The sequence below is a fragment of the Zootermopsis nevadensis genome, unplaced genomic scaffold (assembly GCF_977971745.1).
Source record: "Zootermopsis nevadensis isolate Lab colony 2312 unplaced genomic scaffold, Znev_1.0 Znev_ptg000020l, whole genome shotgun sequence".
In the NCBI taxonomy this organism is placed as follows: Eukaryota; Metazoa; Arthropoda; class Insecta; order Blattodea; family Termopsidae; genus Zootermopsis; species Zootermopsis nevadensis.
Genome location: NW_028259152.1, coordinates 7,902,331 through 7,916,950, shown reverse-complemented (window position 1 = coordinate 7,916,950; position 14,620 = coordinate 7,902,331). Strand labels below are relative to the sequence as shown.

The window sequence follows — 14,620 nt, the reverse complement described above, 5'->3', positions numbered from 1 at the left end:
GCCACGTCCACACGTCGTACCATGCGGGCTGGAGTTGTGCAGGGCGGAATTCTCTCCCCTGTGCTCTTCAGTCTGTATGTCAACGACATACCCACACCGTCCCGCCACGTCGAGTTAGCACAATACGCGGACGACACGGCTCTAGTAGTCACGTCCCGTAGCCCAACGCTTCTCGTCAGGTATCTGGAGACCTACCTCAGTAGACTTGAGCTCTGGCTCAGGGCCTGGAGGATTGCTATCAACGTCTCGAAGAGCACCGCGGTTCTCTTCATTTCCGCGAGAAGACACATCCAACAGCCCCGAGCAGTGCAGTTCCTCGGACAGCCGATCCAATGGGTCAAAACAGCGCAGTATCTGGGGGTCACCATTGACGCCGGGCTTACTTGGTCGGCGCACGTCAACCAAGTGGGAAAGAAGGCAGCGCAACGATTAGGTGTGCTAGGCCCGCTTATCAATAGGAGAAGTGGCCTGTCAATCAGGAACGGTGTACTACTCTATAAGCAGCTCATCCGTCCCATAATGGATTACGCATGCCCGATCTGGAGGTCAGCTGCCAACAGCCACGTCCAGAAGCTGCAAGTTCTGCAATCCAAGTGTCTTCGAATTGTTACTAACGCGCCCTGGTACGTTAGTAACAGGCAAATACATGAGGATCTGGGGGTCCCTTTCTTTGCCGACCACATCAGAGCACTAACTGAGAGGTTTGACTCGAGGTTAGCTGGTGTGGGGAACCCCTTAGTTCGGCAACTCGGAAGACACTCGTGCCGAATGAGGGCTGCCAGAGTTCACCCAAGGGCAACCGAGGGCGACTGATGTTCAGCAGGCCAGCCGAAGCCATCCCCAAAAGACGGCCAAGTCAGCACAACGAGTGGTTAGACTACTCGGCTACCCTGACTGAGGTTTTCCGTGCTTTCCTCAGTTGTAAGGCGAATGCCAGGGTATAACTTAATAGGGACACGGCCCGCCACCCTTCCCCCCGATCATGGAGGCCATCAGCTGAAGTGATCTTCCCCCCATGCCGCAGAGGCCTTCAGCCGAAACGGCCCCTCCCTCTCTGGGTTCATACCCCAGAGACCCAACCAACCAAATTCCTTCGACAACTTGCCTGACAGGATAACCTCCCATCAGCAGCAACAAATCCCAGTTTGAATGGTCGAGGCTCCCGCCACGACGAAACCCCGTTAGCGTTAGCAAAATTTCCGTTCTTATATTACGACCGTTTACCATTTCCAGCAATGCGTCTTGTGCGCAGGAATGGTTTCACCTAGGTAGGGACGATGCTTGCGCTTGCGCAGGCCTCTGCCCTCAGTTAGCTTCTTTGGTTGGTTGGGTTCTACATTTACACATTCTTTTTAGTTAAAAATAATACAAAGAAAATTACTCAAAGATATAATTTGGTTACATTCCATCCTAACTGTAAAAAGCATAAATTAATATTAAATATTTTCTCTATAAGAATGAAATAAATTTAAAAGTAATGGAAAGAGGCATGAAGAAAGTTTTACAATTCCATTTGCCCTTATTTAAAAATAACGTCCGGTTTTAATCTACTTGCCCGGGCGCTGTTGAGTCCATCCCTGGGTGAGAGAAAAATGTTTTTTGTTGTTCGGATAGTAAGCACTAGGGAAGAATGGGGCTAAGGCAAATTTCGTTTGTCCCTGGGAAAGGATCTGATTAACTAAGGTCACAAACCCGAAAACTGTCCTGAGTTCCAGAAGATGAATTTGTAAGAAACTGTCGTATTTCCTCTTAGTAAATACCGCAGAGTCTACTGGTCATATGTAAACTCGAAATTGAGGGTTCGCATGTTTCTTTACTCGTTCGCTTGTGACTCGTGAAGAAGAAACCTGGTGTAATTATTCCTTAATACAAATGAGAGAACACTGGAAGGTCAGAACTCTGGGAAGTGTCCTGAGTTCGATTTCCGGCAAGGGCGTTCCGTCAACTCCGAAACTAAACAAGATACAACAACGGCGCCAGGATCAGAGTTTTATTTTAGTTGGAAGAGGAGATTGCAGAAACAAATACCTCAACACTGATAAATTGTCCTGGATTCGAGTCTTGGCAAGTACGGTTTCTGTTGATAGGATCGTAACTTGCGATAAAAGAACGAAGCCAAAGCAAAATACGTTCGTTTCGGAGAGGAAATTACAGGGCCTAAGGTCAGAGACCCGAAAACTGTCCTTGGTTCGAGTCTTTCTTAAGATGTTGCTTATTGGGGTAAATTTTACTGGCATATTAAAGAATATACATTTAATGATTAGGCCTATAAGCTTTACTGAAATTAACATTGATAAGGAATGTAAGCAGTTGTCTGCCCTGATGATAAAGGCAGCAAACACCAAGGTACACCCTAGAAGACAGCCATCTTCATACTTGTTGCTATTAGAATCTGACAATGTGATGGATGCTTTTTGTATTAGGTGGTACATGATGCTTCCCATTACCCACAATCCTCTGCACATGTCCATAATACTCCTGATAATGCAATCTGCCATGGCGACATCACAATGCTATCTGTGTGCTTTGAGGAACTTGAGAATGGCTGAATAGGTTTTCATTAAATTTGGCATGGAGGTTATGCCATAGGAGACTACTCCAAACCCATACTACACTCAATAACACCAGCATAATGGATGCTGAAAGTTGTAAGATGGGAGGATGATCCTCGCCTACTTTTGATAATGTCATCTCCAGTGGTGCCATCTTTCAGTGATAATACACTGTTTTTACTGTAATGTGTCAGTTGCTTTCCACACAACATTTATAGGTAATGAATTATACTCCCAAAGCATTGCCAGGAAAAGTGCTGTGTGTCGAATAAAGTAAATTATTGAGCACCTTAAAGAATGAATTATCAAATCTCCATGGATACATATGCATTAGTCTCTTAATGTAACACTTATACAAATTAATATGATAAATATGTGAGTACACGAAGATTGGCGACAGCAAAGCAGAGATTGCTTCTTTAGAAATTACTATTTTTATGGCAGTTAGCATTAGTTTTGTATGTATAATATATGAAAATAAGAAGTAATAATGGAATTGAAATTAAAAGAACTCTTGGAGAATATGTTCTCACAAATTGGAGCACACTTTTACATTATTTTTTATTTTAAGTTTGAACACTTTTGTTAAAAATATATCACACCCAGTCACACATCTTGGTTTATATCACGTACACTGTTGACATGCTCTGTCAGTAGATTTGGAACTTGAACTGTCAAAGTACAGATAAATTTACATATAAACTCACTACCATCTCTTAGATAATATTCCAGGCTGACATCATTCAGAAACAAAGTCTGCAATACTTAACACTGTAAGAGATTCTTATTTACTTGACTGCGTGCCATTCGGCACTGTGATGGTCACCCTGTTGTTTGTTACCAGTGACTTTGCTTCCTTATCTGCGGCATTAATTGATGCCGGAATTTGAGTTTTATTATCTACTGACACAACTGAACTCTTACTCATAGATTTCGTATTATTTTCAATATGTATTTTGTTTGCACCATTTGTGACTTGGGGTCTGCTAGAGTAGCCATGTGATGGCCTGGAATTGGTTATATTCTTTCCAGAATGGTGGGAATTCACAGAAATTGTTATGGTTCCTTTTGCAGAGGCAGTTTCTGTAGAAATTCCATTTTGAAGAGAATCCTGTAAAAAAAATTAATTAACTCAGTAATTTCCATCAGTGGTTAACGTGCTCGCTGCTGGACCCAAGGTTAGTGGGTTGAAATCCAGCCGAGGTCGATTAATTTTTAAGGGTGATAAAAATCTGTAGCACAACATCCTTTGGAGGGGAAGTAAAGTCGGAGGTCCCATTTCGTAGATTTACAGCACGTAAAAAAACCTTACAAGCATAAAATGAGCTGTTTTGTAAGCAAAATTCAGCAGCCATTTCTCACCCAAGTCTCCTAATTCTCTGCTAGATGACTCTAGCAAAGAAAATCAGGATTGAGTAGAAATTGTGCAGAGGCAGTGGGCTGGTCACTCACTACTCACAAATGCACACTTGAAACACTAGGAAACCTCTGAAAAGGATGTGGCAAAGACCCACAACTGGATTGTAGAGCCAAGGAAGAATTAATTAGAATAATTAACTCAGTGGAGCAGAATCCTTCACACAGTCTCTCAACTGGTCAAGAAATTCTTCGTCTTTTATGGAACCTAAAGACTCATTGACGTGTTCACAAACACCCAGAAATATCTCCTATCTCAGTCAGACGAATCCAGTCCACATCTTCACGCACTATTTTCTTCAATATCTTAAGTCTCTGAAGCATCTACACTACATCTCCCAACTCATTCTTCTTGATATGACCACCCTTATATTTAATACATACAAATTACGAAGTTCCTCAATATGTGGCTTTATCTATCCTCACATTATTTCCTCTCTCTTAAGTCACATTCTCCACATAACTCTATTCTCAAGCACGCTGCTTAATTTTATTACATTTCATTAGGTTCTTTAGAAGAAACATTATTTGCCTCTGACGTGAATCAAACCGCAATCCATAGTAAGACTCTACACTGATGCAATTACCCTGGCTTGCTATTTTTATAGTGATCAATTAACTTATAAGGATAATTAATATCATATGAGATTCTGTGATTGAATTATGAATTGGGAGAAAGAAGAAATAAAAAAGTCACGGGCTATATCGAGGCACTCTTTTTTTGGCATCCACCTGAAAGGGTAGTGTCGACAGCCACGTACGATAATAAAGTAAAGACAGCGGGTGTTTATCTTAGGATAATAACTACCTGTGAATCAGTCCGCTTCTGTAGATTTGATCTTGACAATGTCTGAGCTAGCTCCGAATGCAGTTGGCTAGTGATACTGGAGCCATCAACTTGCGATGTTGATTTCCTAACTTCTGTGGCATACGTTGGAAGGAAGTCAAAACGTGTTGGAACCCTCCTTTCAACTCCTGATGGATATTCACTTATTGTTATGGAGACTGGCCTCTGCTTACCAGCCAGTCTGTCATCTTTCCATGTCGACTGGTTGGTATCACTGAACACATTAAAAGTCAGTCAATGAATAATTTACATTGTCAAAATTACATGGAAATCTACATCAAAGTATATGAGGATTATTTATTTATTTATATATATATATATATGAATGTAAACAAAAAAGTTTTCATCTTTTCTCCTATGTGGTTGCTGAAACTTCTTTCATTTCTTCTCCTTGTCATGTAAATCCTAAAACTTTTATCATTACGACTTTACAGTCGTGTGCTCACCGCTGACTGGATAGCACCCCCACTCATCTGCTTATATAATCACGTCCTTCTTACCATCTACTGTTTGATCTATATAAGAGCTTACAGAACCCCACAAACTTTATTCACCCTGAAAGTGACAATAATGGAAAATTTGCAAAAATTCAACATGGTTTATACCTGAAAGCCAAGGTTATATATATTAAAATTCCATATAACTAAATAAATATGCTTTATATGTATCATATTATGGACATTAAGAAAAGAACAAATAAGAAGAATGGTGATGGCCAAAAGCCCATACAGACATCTAAACAAAACACATCTTCATCAAAATACGTTGTAAAGCCACATAAAATCCTGACGAATCATCTGTACCATTCTTAAAAATTAATTTTATTACTGCATGATTATAGGCAGTGCCATAGATGAAATGGCTAGATGTCAGGTTCTCATGGAAAACCCAGGTTCAATCCCAGATGACCGAGTAAGATTCGTGATGGAAAAAAATGGCACTGGAGCAAGTTTCTCTCCGAGTTCTTTGGTTATCCTACTAACTGTTATTCCACTATTGCTCCACACTCATTTGTCACCACCCCACCAGCACAATATTACATATAACCATGGTATTCTATTAAGGGGCTTCATCTCGGGACTTGGTAGTGAGCTGGTCTTAGAGAGAATATATAGTACGCGACTGTAATCTTGAGACTTGCGAGGAATGTAGAAGTTCGAAGTGTTAAAGGCTGAAACTATCTTTCCTCTTTCCTCCTTCACCCCACTTCCTCACCCCGCAAGTCTCAAGATTACAGTCTTATACTGTAGATGGTGACACCATGAACATACACGACTGACAGAGCATTATACTAATGAAGTGATCAGTTATTATACTGACAGAACTACTATCTTTTCTTTTGTCATGGTGTTCTATTTAGCATTCATTTAGCCACAAAAATATACAATAAGTTGAAGAATAAAAACAGAAAGAAGATAAAGAAGACTAATTTTCTCATATAATCTCCATAGATTTCACTGAGTGAGGCAAACTCAACATATAATAGACATTAATGAACTGAATACCCCCACTTAATGGTACCTGCAACTTGTCATGGTGGTGGGGCTTCAGTACCTCAGTGACCCCAAGAGCTACTGGTAGGGCCTCCCTAGCCAGATTGGTCGAGGGGGAGAGGTCAGACTAAGACTGGTACCCTGGTCCTCCAGGTTGGGGGTTGGTCGCAAGGCTAACAACCTTGCACCGTAAAAAGGAAGATGTTTTGAAACCTCGATCAGAGCCTCGAACAGACGGACCTAACAAAGGACCGAATGGAAGAGGAGAATTGAGGAGGCCATGGACCAAATACGGACCGGAGAGCCATAGAAGAAGAAGAATAAGAATAATGAATTGAATACATGGGTCTGAAACAGTTAACAGATAATTATTTTGTTTAAATAAATTACTTACCTCGAATGTTGAGGCTTCTTCTTGTTCCTTACTGGAACAAAATATATTTCAGGTGGCTTTGGTTTTGGGGAATGAGGATTCGTAAGTGTGAAAGACTCTATGGACTGCATTTCCACAGTGTCGGCATTTTTTGAAGTGGTTTGACTAGCAGTAACAGTACTTTTAGTGGAATTTGTTATAGTGAGCCTGCTCTGGGGGTTAAGCATTGGTTTGTTATTAGTATTTACATATGTGAATGAAGGTGAGGGGAGTTTTGCTTGAGAAGCAGAGTTTTTGCTTGAAGTAATAAGTGACTCGGCAGAAGATATAGATAGAGATGAACTTGTGTCATAGTCGGGTGTAGGACAGGATGGTGGCCTCTCATTCAGCAATATCTTGCCTGATGATGCCAGGGATAAAGCTGGTGAAGATGGTTTCCACGAAGAACTCAGACTTTCCGATTCATGTGATGGCATCTGAAACAAAGTGAGAAAAACGTCATTTAGTGAAATACCCAGGATCAAAGTATTAGAAGGTAGAAGATTTCTGTCTTCTGGGTTATAGCGCTGTGTAGTCTGGCCGATGTTTACCAACGTTTCAGAGGTCATACTGCCTCCATCATCAGGGCCCTGTTGACGGAGGTAATATGACCTCTGAAACGTTGGTTAATATCGACCAGACTACACAGCGCAACAACCCAGAAGACAGAAATCTTCATACTCACCACTGTAAAAACCTCAAATCTTACATATTAGAAGGTAATTAATTACAGGTAACTGGTTCTGGTGGATGTGTTTTAAAGAGCACATGACATTATACTCAGTGAACACTGAGATACAGGCCCATATCCTGGGTTTCTAATCACCAACAATCACCTTACTCTTGCCCTTATTCCTTTGCCACTGGCTGGTTCCCTGTGCAGACGTAACAGTTTAAAATCTTGTGAAGCAAATGAACAAACCCAGGATTACTACTATGAACGAGAATGACAGAGAATGATTTCAAGTTACAAATATTAAGTAGAGGAGGATATTTGGACATATGAAACAGATTGTAACAAAGAGGATGGGTAAAATTACTTATTGATGAGGTCTTTAAGCTGTTACATTCACTTAATGTTGATAAGGACAAATAGTATGAGCAGGGCAATGCTAAAGTAATACACAATTTACATTAGAAAACCACAAGGGAGAGACAACTTGGGAGACCGAGGCACAGATGGGAGGATAATATTAACATTGATGCTTTAGATATGGTGTGAGGGTGTAGAGAGAATTCAATAGGATGAGAATAAGGTTCAGTGGTGGTTTCTTGTAATTAACAAGGTCACTGACTTCTGGGTCCATAAAAGTACAAAATTTCTAAAGACGACAAGAAACTATAAACTTCTGAAGTAAAATCCTGCAACATGGAGATGGTGATTTTGTATATTATTACACAATATGTTCTGCTTCCATTAATTTTGCATCAAGTCTTGGTTAAATAAAGTTATCTTTTTCAAACAGAACTCTATTATGTAGGGTGTAATTTACCACTCACTGAGGATTCAAAGGGGAGTTTCATAACTGCACTGTGAACCAAGTTGCAACAGATAAGAAGAACAAAGGATTCCTAGAAAGTGATGTCACATATCTGTACTTTAAAAACATGTACAGCCTTCAACAAGAGTTTGTGCCGATTAACTTACTGGAGGGGGAGGAGGTGGTACATCTCTACTATTTGAGATTATGGTCACTTCTCGCACATCACTTTTGCCCTGCTGGTCTTGTAAATTGTGGTCCTTTGTTGTTACTAACGTTCTTTGAAGAGACACCTTTTCTCCTTTGTCATCCTTCTGTGTTTGTTTTCTTTGGTGTAATTCACGCTCCTATAAAGAAACATTTTTTACAGTTATACACTTGGATTACATTTCATGTCCATACATAACATCTGGCAAGATTATTATCTCATATATCTTGATCTTTAGTATTTTGGATTGTAGATGTGAAGATGAACAGTTTGGAGCTGACTAACAATCATATTCCAAATTTATTCTTCCCTTAATTCCATCATGAACATCATTCACACAGGCTATCCAAGAAATCCATTTATTACAAGTCCTCTTCCTAGTGTCTCCTTGATCGTGGAAACTTGTCTTTATCCATTCTATCCATCTTTCAATCTAATTCTACATATATTCATTTCTTCAGCCATTTATCAACCTGAAGTTCCTTATGACAGCATTTATTTTATTGCCTAAACACACAAATAACTGAGGCCAGAACAGACACTAAATTGCCTACTGTCGTATATCACTACATAAAACTTATTCTAAGGATTTTTCTCTTTCCCACTGTGTCCATACCAACTGAAGTCTGCCCATCCTCCTTACACTGTGATTACTGGGAACATATTTTCCCAGGGAGTAAATAAGCCAGACCATGAAGCTGACATAATTTAAAGGTTAGGAATGTGCTTAGCCATATCTTCATGCACTTATATACCTTCATAAAGGCACAAGGGAAACTATACCTTTAATTTACCCAATTTAACACATTTTCTCAACTGCTGTCATTAGCCTTAAACCAAGGAACTGTATCTATAGGGACACTAAGAATAGGGAGAAGTGCGACACTGAGGTAAACAAGTTCAAGAGAAGAAACAAATAACAACTTACCTCGTAGCTTCGTATTATAACCTCAGGAGGTTTTATTCTCCTGGCAGTTGTGTTCATTGTGCCTGATTCTCTCACAAACCTCTACTCACTAGCTCAAGGGCACTGAAGTCTACTGTTTGCACTTCAAACAACTTGGGCACATAGATAACAATAAGTCATAACTTATGTTTATCACTAGAGTCACGCTAATGTGAACTTCATGCCAAGCAGACAGTCTGTAAACTGTTTCACTGCTACACACGTTCAAACAACTTGTGTCAACATACTGACTATGAAGTTTAAGTATCACTAGATAAGTATTCTTAATATTTCATATATGAGTGTACATGCTTCCGATTTAGTACAGTGGACATCACTCAAATGAAAAAATCTGTTTTCTGAGTGATTCTTCACAGTCAAGATAAAGACATTCTCTGAATATAGATAAGATTTAATCAGGAAAAAGACACTTATCTTGTAAGTTCAAGCTAAACAGACACGTGTAAAGTGTGTATGTACTTTGGAAAGTTGTCTGGTCAAGCACAGCACTGCAATGAACGTTAAAATGTCTACACACAACCAGGGACTGCAAGAAACAGTACCCAGAAATGCTTGTCGTGATGTAGCTAACAAACCACCTATCTAAGCAACCAACCAAGCTAATAGGCTAATTAGTTCACTGTATGTTTGCCTTTTATTTTTCAAACTTCTTCTTATCTAGGTTTAATTTTAAGAAACTCCATTGCAAACCCCAATTTGCAGTATACGTACAGATAAGCATTTCCTCCATCTGCCTACTATGATTGTGAGTTATAAATAAATTAAGATCTTTAGTGAATTATGAATGCTTGCCTCCAGGGTCCAGAATTAAATGAGGTATGTTAGAGATATTAGATTTATTTTGAAAGGTCTATTTGCTTAACAGAAAATATGTACTTGTACTTTGCACTGGGAGGTGTTAAAAGCACAGTAATTCTTAGTGACAATTAGCTAATGAAATTTAGCTGTTAATTTCTTTATCATGCTGCAAAACTATGCCACTTGCTATTTCTCACATGTTAGTTCACAGCAATGCAGATCTGCCATTCATATGATATCACCAGTATTGTCTTATCAGTGGATAAATATAGTGTGCCTAATTTTAATGAAATGGATTAAATATGACTGGATTCATATCAATGCCATAACTTTATAGTCTGTATGGATACTAATCTATTTACCATCAAGATCACAGAAAATCAAGTCTGGTTATCCCTACTTAAAAATTTATTTACTGCAAGTTAATGTTTTCACACTATGTATACATATCCAGTTCGGTACTTTTTATGTGTCTCTGCACAGTTTTCATGACGTGAATGCATTATGTGACAGGTTAAGTCTGTCCACATATTTTATCTCCAAAATTACTAAACGAGTTTAAGTAAAATTCGGTACTGGGCACCTATAATAAAAGTTATTAGGTGAATTGTTAACACAGCAAATATCAGGTTCTCAAGGAATCTAGTCAATGGAGTGGATGAGTTAGATCAGTCTAATATGACTCCCACATGAAGCTCATATCAAACTTTATTGCTGTTTGAAGAAAACAGCTCAGTATATAAAACTGGCATACAACATGAAATATAGGTCTTACTAAGTTCTACAACTTCTATTTGAAACACATTTTTTATACTGTGAATATTTAACAAAATATAATTTCCTTATTTGCAATAAATGAGCATCAAGGCCAGCAGAATACATTTGTAAATTATGTGTATTCAAATGGACTACAAATCACTTTCCACTATAATTTCTTCTACATATATTTTTCACATAAAGTATGCAAACAACTTTTAGTGATTTTACAGCATTTAACAACCTATGGAGGAGACAGTAAGAGGATAGATCAAGATGTTGAAAAGAAGACTCCGAGTGCTGGTACGAACAATAATTATCTAATCTCTGAAGGCAAGAAGTTATGTGGAGAAATTATGATGTTTCTAGCTCATGTAAAATATGTGCCAATTACGAACATACATTCCTATTTTAAATATATGATGTGCTCCTATTAATTTATTTCAGATGCTTCAGTCTACATGGTGAGAATTATTAATTAATGTTCATACAAATTAGAGCAACATTCCTGTATACAGATGCTACTACATTCAATTTGCCACATATAAGCTAAAATTGTTGCACCGTCACTATGCTTATAATTATTAATATGCAAAGAAATGTTTCACACAAAATTTTTGTGATTCATTTCCACTCTAAATTTCAGAAGGCCAGGTTGGAGTGTGTCACTACTAGCTCAGATGGTTATACAGTTGCCATGTCAGTATTTCAGCGGTAGGTAATCAAAAATTACAAAGTTACAGTGGCATGATATTTGCACAAATTTAATTAAATGATTCAACAGTTATTAGGAAAGACACACACACACACACATATATCTTTAGTTGTGAAACAAAGGAAGTGTGACTCACCTCCAAGGAATGAGATATCTTGAACTGTGTTGCTTCAGATTGACAGGAGGTGCTGCCCTGATTCTCTGCAGCAATGCTGTGAGCAAACATCTTCCGATGTACACGTCTGAACTCATCCATCAGCTAGAAATAAAGACAGATAAGAATCATAAAAAATCTTATCTGCTAAAATAGTCCATGTTTGTTTTCCTCCAATTATTCTCAGCGACTCAGATTAGGTCTCCGAAGCTCTCCAAACCCCAGACTTTTGCAACTGATCCATCCATCTCTTTAGAGACTACAAGTGTCTTTTATAAAATTTGAGGTTTTCACAGCGGTGAGTATGAAGATTTCTGTCTTCTGGGTTGCTGCGCTGTGTAGTCTGGTCGATGTTAACCAACGTTTCAGAACATCGCCCTGATGATGTAGGCAGTATGACCTCTGAAACGTTGGTTAACTAATCTATATATTGCAGCTGAATGATCCAAACACAAGAGAATGTAGAACTGTCTATGAAACTTGAAGTCCTGTTGACCTTAATATAATGAGCAGAGAGTCATCACCATAATTAAATATGTCTCTTCTTGATACCAAGGCAAACACATTTATCAAGAGATAGGTTTTGTTATTAGCTAAACCATTCTCACTGTTACTGTATTTGTATTTCCTCCACCACTTAATTACCCAATTCAATTTATCTTCTTCTTTTTCCAGTTTAACAATGTTTGTACATTTTCCGGTACCCTTTACGGGTCCCCAACTTTTTTTAGTTGGCATGATCTATGGACAGACGGTAGGACTCCTTGCACAAGGGATCAAACCGTCACAAGGCCTCTACTTATTTACAGGACAGTACAACACAGAAAAACATCCATGGCTTGAGTGGGATTCGAACCCAGGGTCCCTGCGACCAAGTAGCACAAGGCCCACGCCTCAGACCGCGCGGCCACTGCGGACCCCCCCTTTCAATTTATCGAGAGAAAATAAAGGATAAATTTTTGCTATGACACAATAATATCACTGTTGTTATGCGCTGTGTGGAATACATATGTAACAAATAATTTGTAGTAGATGACTGTGACATTAATATGGATAAATATTGTAATTATACAGCACATTTAAAACTAAATACTGTATCATAAAATATTATAAAACATCATTATTCCTAGACTTTACTCTTACATGACCACTTTCATGTTATAAGGTAGAAACTGTTGTGACTGACACTTGTTTTAATGTAAAAATTGTCCAAAAACTGGAAATATTACATAAATAAATACGTTATTGTTGTCACAATTAACTACAGATTCAATGCCAATAGACACTTTCATTCAAATCAGAATTCTACTGCCTGCAACTAATTAATCAACACAGCACATGTTACACTACTACTCTCTTATTAAAGCACAACTTGATTTTGGTTTAATTTTAATATCTCTGTTCTTTCATATCTAGATGGGAAATGTTGGAGTACCTCGAAACAAACTAAATAATGCGGGCAGTAATTTAAAAATTTATATAATCTTGATGCATAAGAATACATTACTGTTATGGCAGCAACTTTTATGAGATATATTAATGCGACAATAATCCTCAACACGTGAATTAATCAACAAAGTATAAAAATAAAAGCTAACAACCTGTTCATGCTGTTGTCGTTTCTCTCCATCAATTGCTTTGAGGAAATCTTTTTTTCTTTCTGTTTCCCTGTAGCCTTCATTCTCATGTCGCTAGAAAAACAAATGAACAGATATATACAATATAACCAAAATCAGGCACTTCACTTTTTTAATTTTAACATGTCTGGCTTGTGAATTAAAATTCCCTGAATTTAATGCCATAATTGAGATTTTTCTGCAAGGTTCTCCCAGATCCTCTAAGTAAATTCCCTGACAGCCATTTCATAAATGAAGCCATGACTTCAAGATTAAAAATCTCTCAATTTACCTCTCCATTTCACCATAGATGGCTGAAAGAAGATACCATGCTACTATTTTATGGCAGCCGTCAAATCTTGCCTGCCCTGGAAGGCTTAGTGGAGTTCACTTTCTTATATGCATGCAAGAGGTGTGTGGGAAAATGAGAAATATGTATGACAGTTTAGAGCAGTGAATGAGTATAAAAATGAGTACACTATGAAATGCTTTGCAAAAATAACGTATATTACAGAGCAGTGTCAGAAAAGACAAATGGAAAATCTGATTGTGTTTGTGACATCATTGGAAGTGAAAACCCACAACGTAACACATTCTATTATTATGATCAATGAGTTACATACTGAGAGGACTTTACAGAAAAGTTTGATTTTTTTTTCACCTTCGACCTCCTCTGCAGCTCCTGGCTGATGGCACTGGACAGACTACTGCTAGCAGTGCTGCTTCCGATGCTGATAAATGAGCTACTGGACGGACTCTTGGCCAGAGAGTTTTGATCCTTTGACCCCTGTACAAACAAAAATAAATAGAAAATCCTGTGATGTGATCACATTACTTAAGATTGCAATGTAATTAGGTTCCCTCTGAACTCTACATGTGTTTTTTTCATCTCTGATTCCACTATTTGCCCAATGGAGCAATTTGAAAGTGATAGTGGGTCAGAAAACCTTACAAGAATCATGCAGTCATAAAATGTTAAGAGCAATTAATTATTTAAAATTAATGAACATCCTTTTCATTTTATTTCTCTTCTTTTTCCGGTTTAACAATGTTTGTACATTTTCTGGTACCCTTTATGGGTCCCAAACTTTTCAGTTGGCTTGATCTATAGACATTCGGTAGGACTCCTTGGATGAGGGATCGGCCCGTCGCAAGGCCTCTACCAGTACACAGGACAACACAACACAGAAAAACATCTATGGCTT

General features: G+C 38.4%; 1 protein-coding gene across 3 annotated transcripts in view; it reads right to left on the bottom strand.

Moving 5' to 3' along the window:
* Positions 1-3,066: 3,066 nt before the first annotated feature.
* LOC110832430 (uncharacterized) overlaps positions 3,067-14,620 on the bottom strand; it is a 51,117-nt gene continuing 39,563 nt past the window's right edge. For all 3 annotated transcript variants that reach the window (XM_087351649.1, XM_022069419.2, XM_022069418.2), the window contains exons 10-16: positions 14,077-14,202; positions 13,401-13,490; positions 11,782-11,904; positions 8,369-8,548; positions 6,703-7,157; positions 4,777-5,029; positions 3,067-3,663 (exon numbers count right to left, since the gene is read on the bottom strand). In XM_087351649.1, the coding sequence (XP_087207775.1) occupies positions 3,337-3,663; positions 4,777-5,029; positions 6,703-7,157; positions 8,369-8,548; positions 11,782-11,904; positions 13,401-13,490; positions 14,077-14,202 (1,554 nt within the window). In that variant the 3' untranslated portion in view covers positions 3,067-3,336. The remainder of the gene's footprint in view (positions 3,664-4,776; positions 5,030-6,702; positions 7,158-8,368; positions 8,549-11,781; positions 11,905-13,400; positions 13,491-14,076; positions 14,203-14,620) is intronic.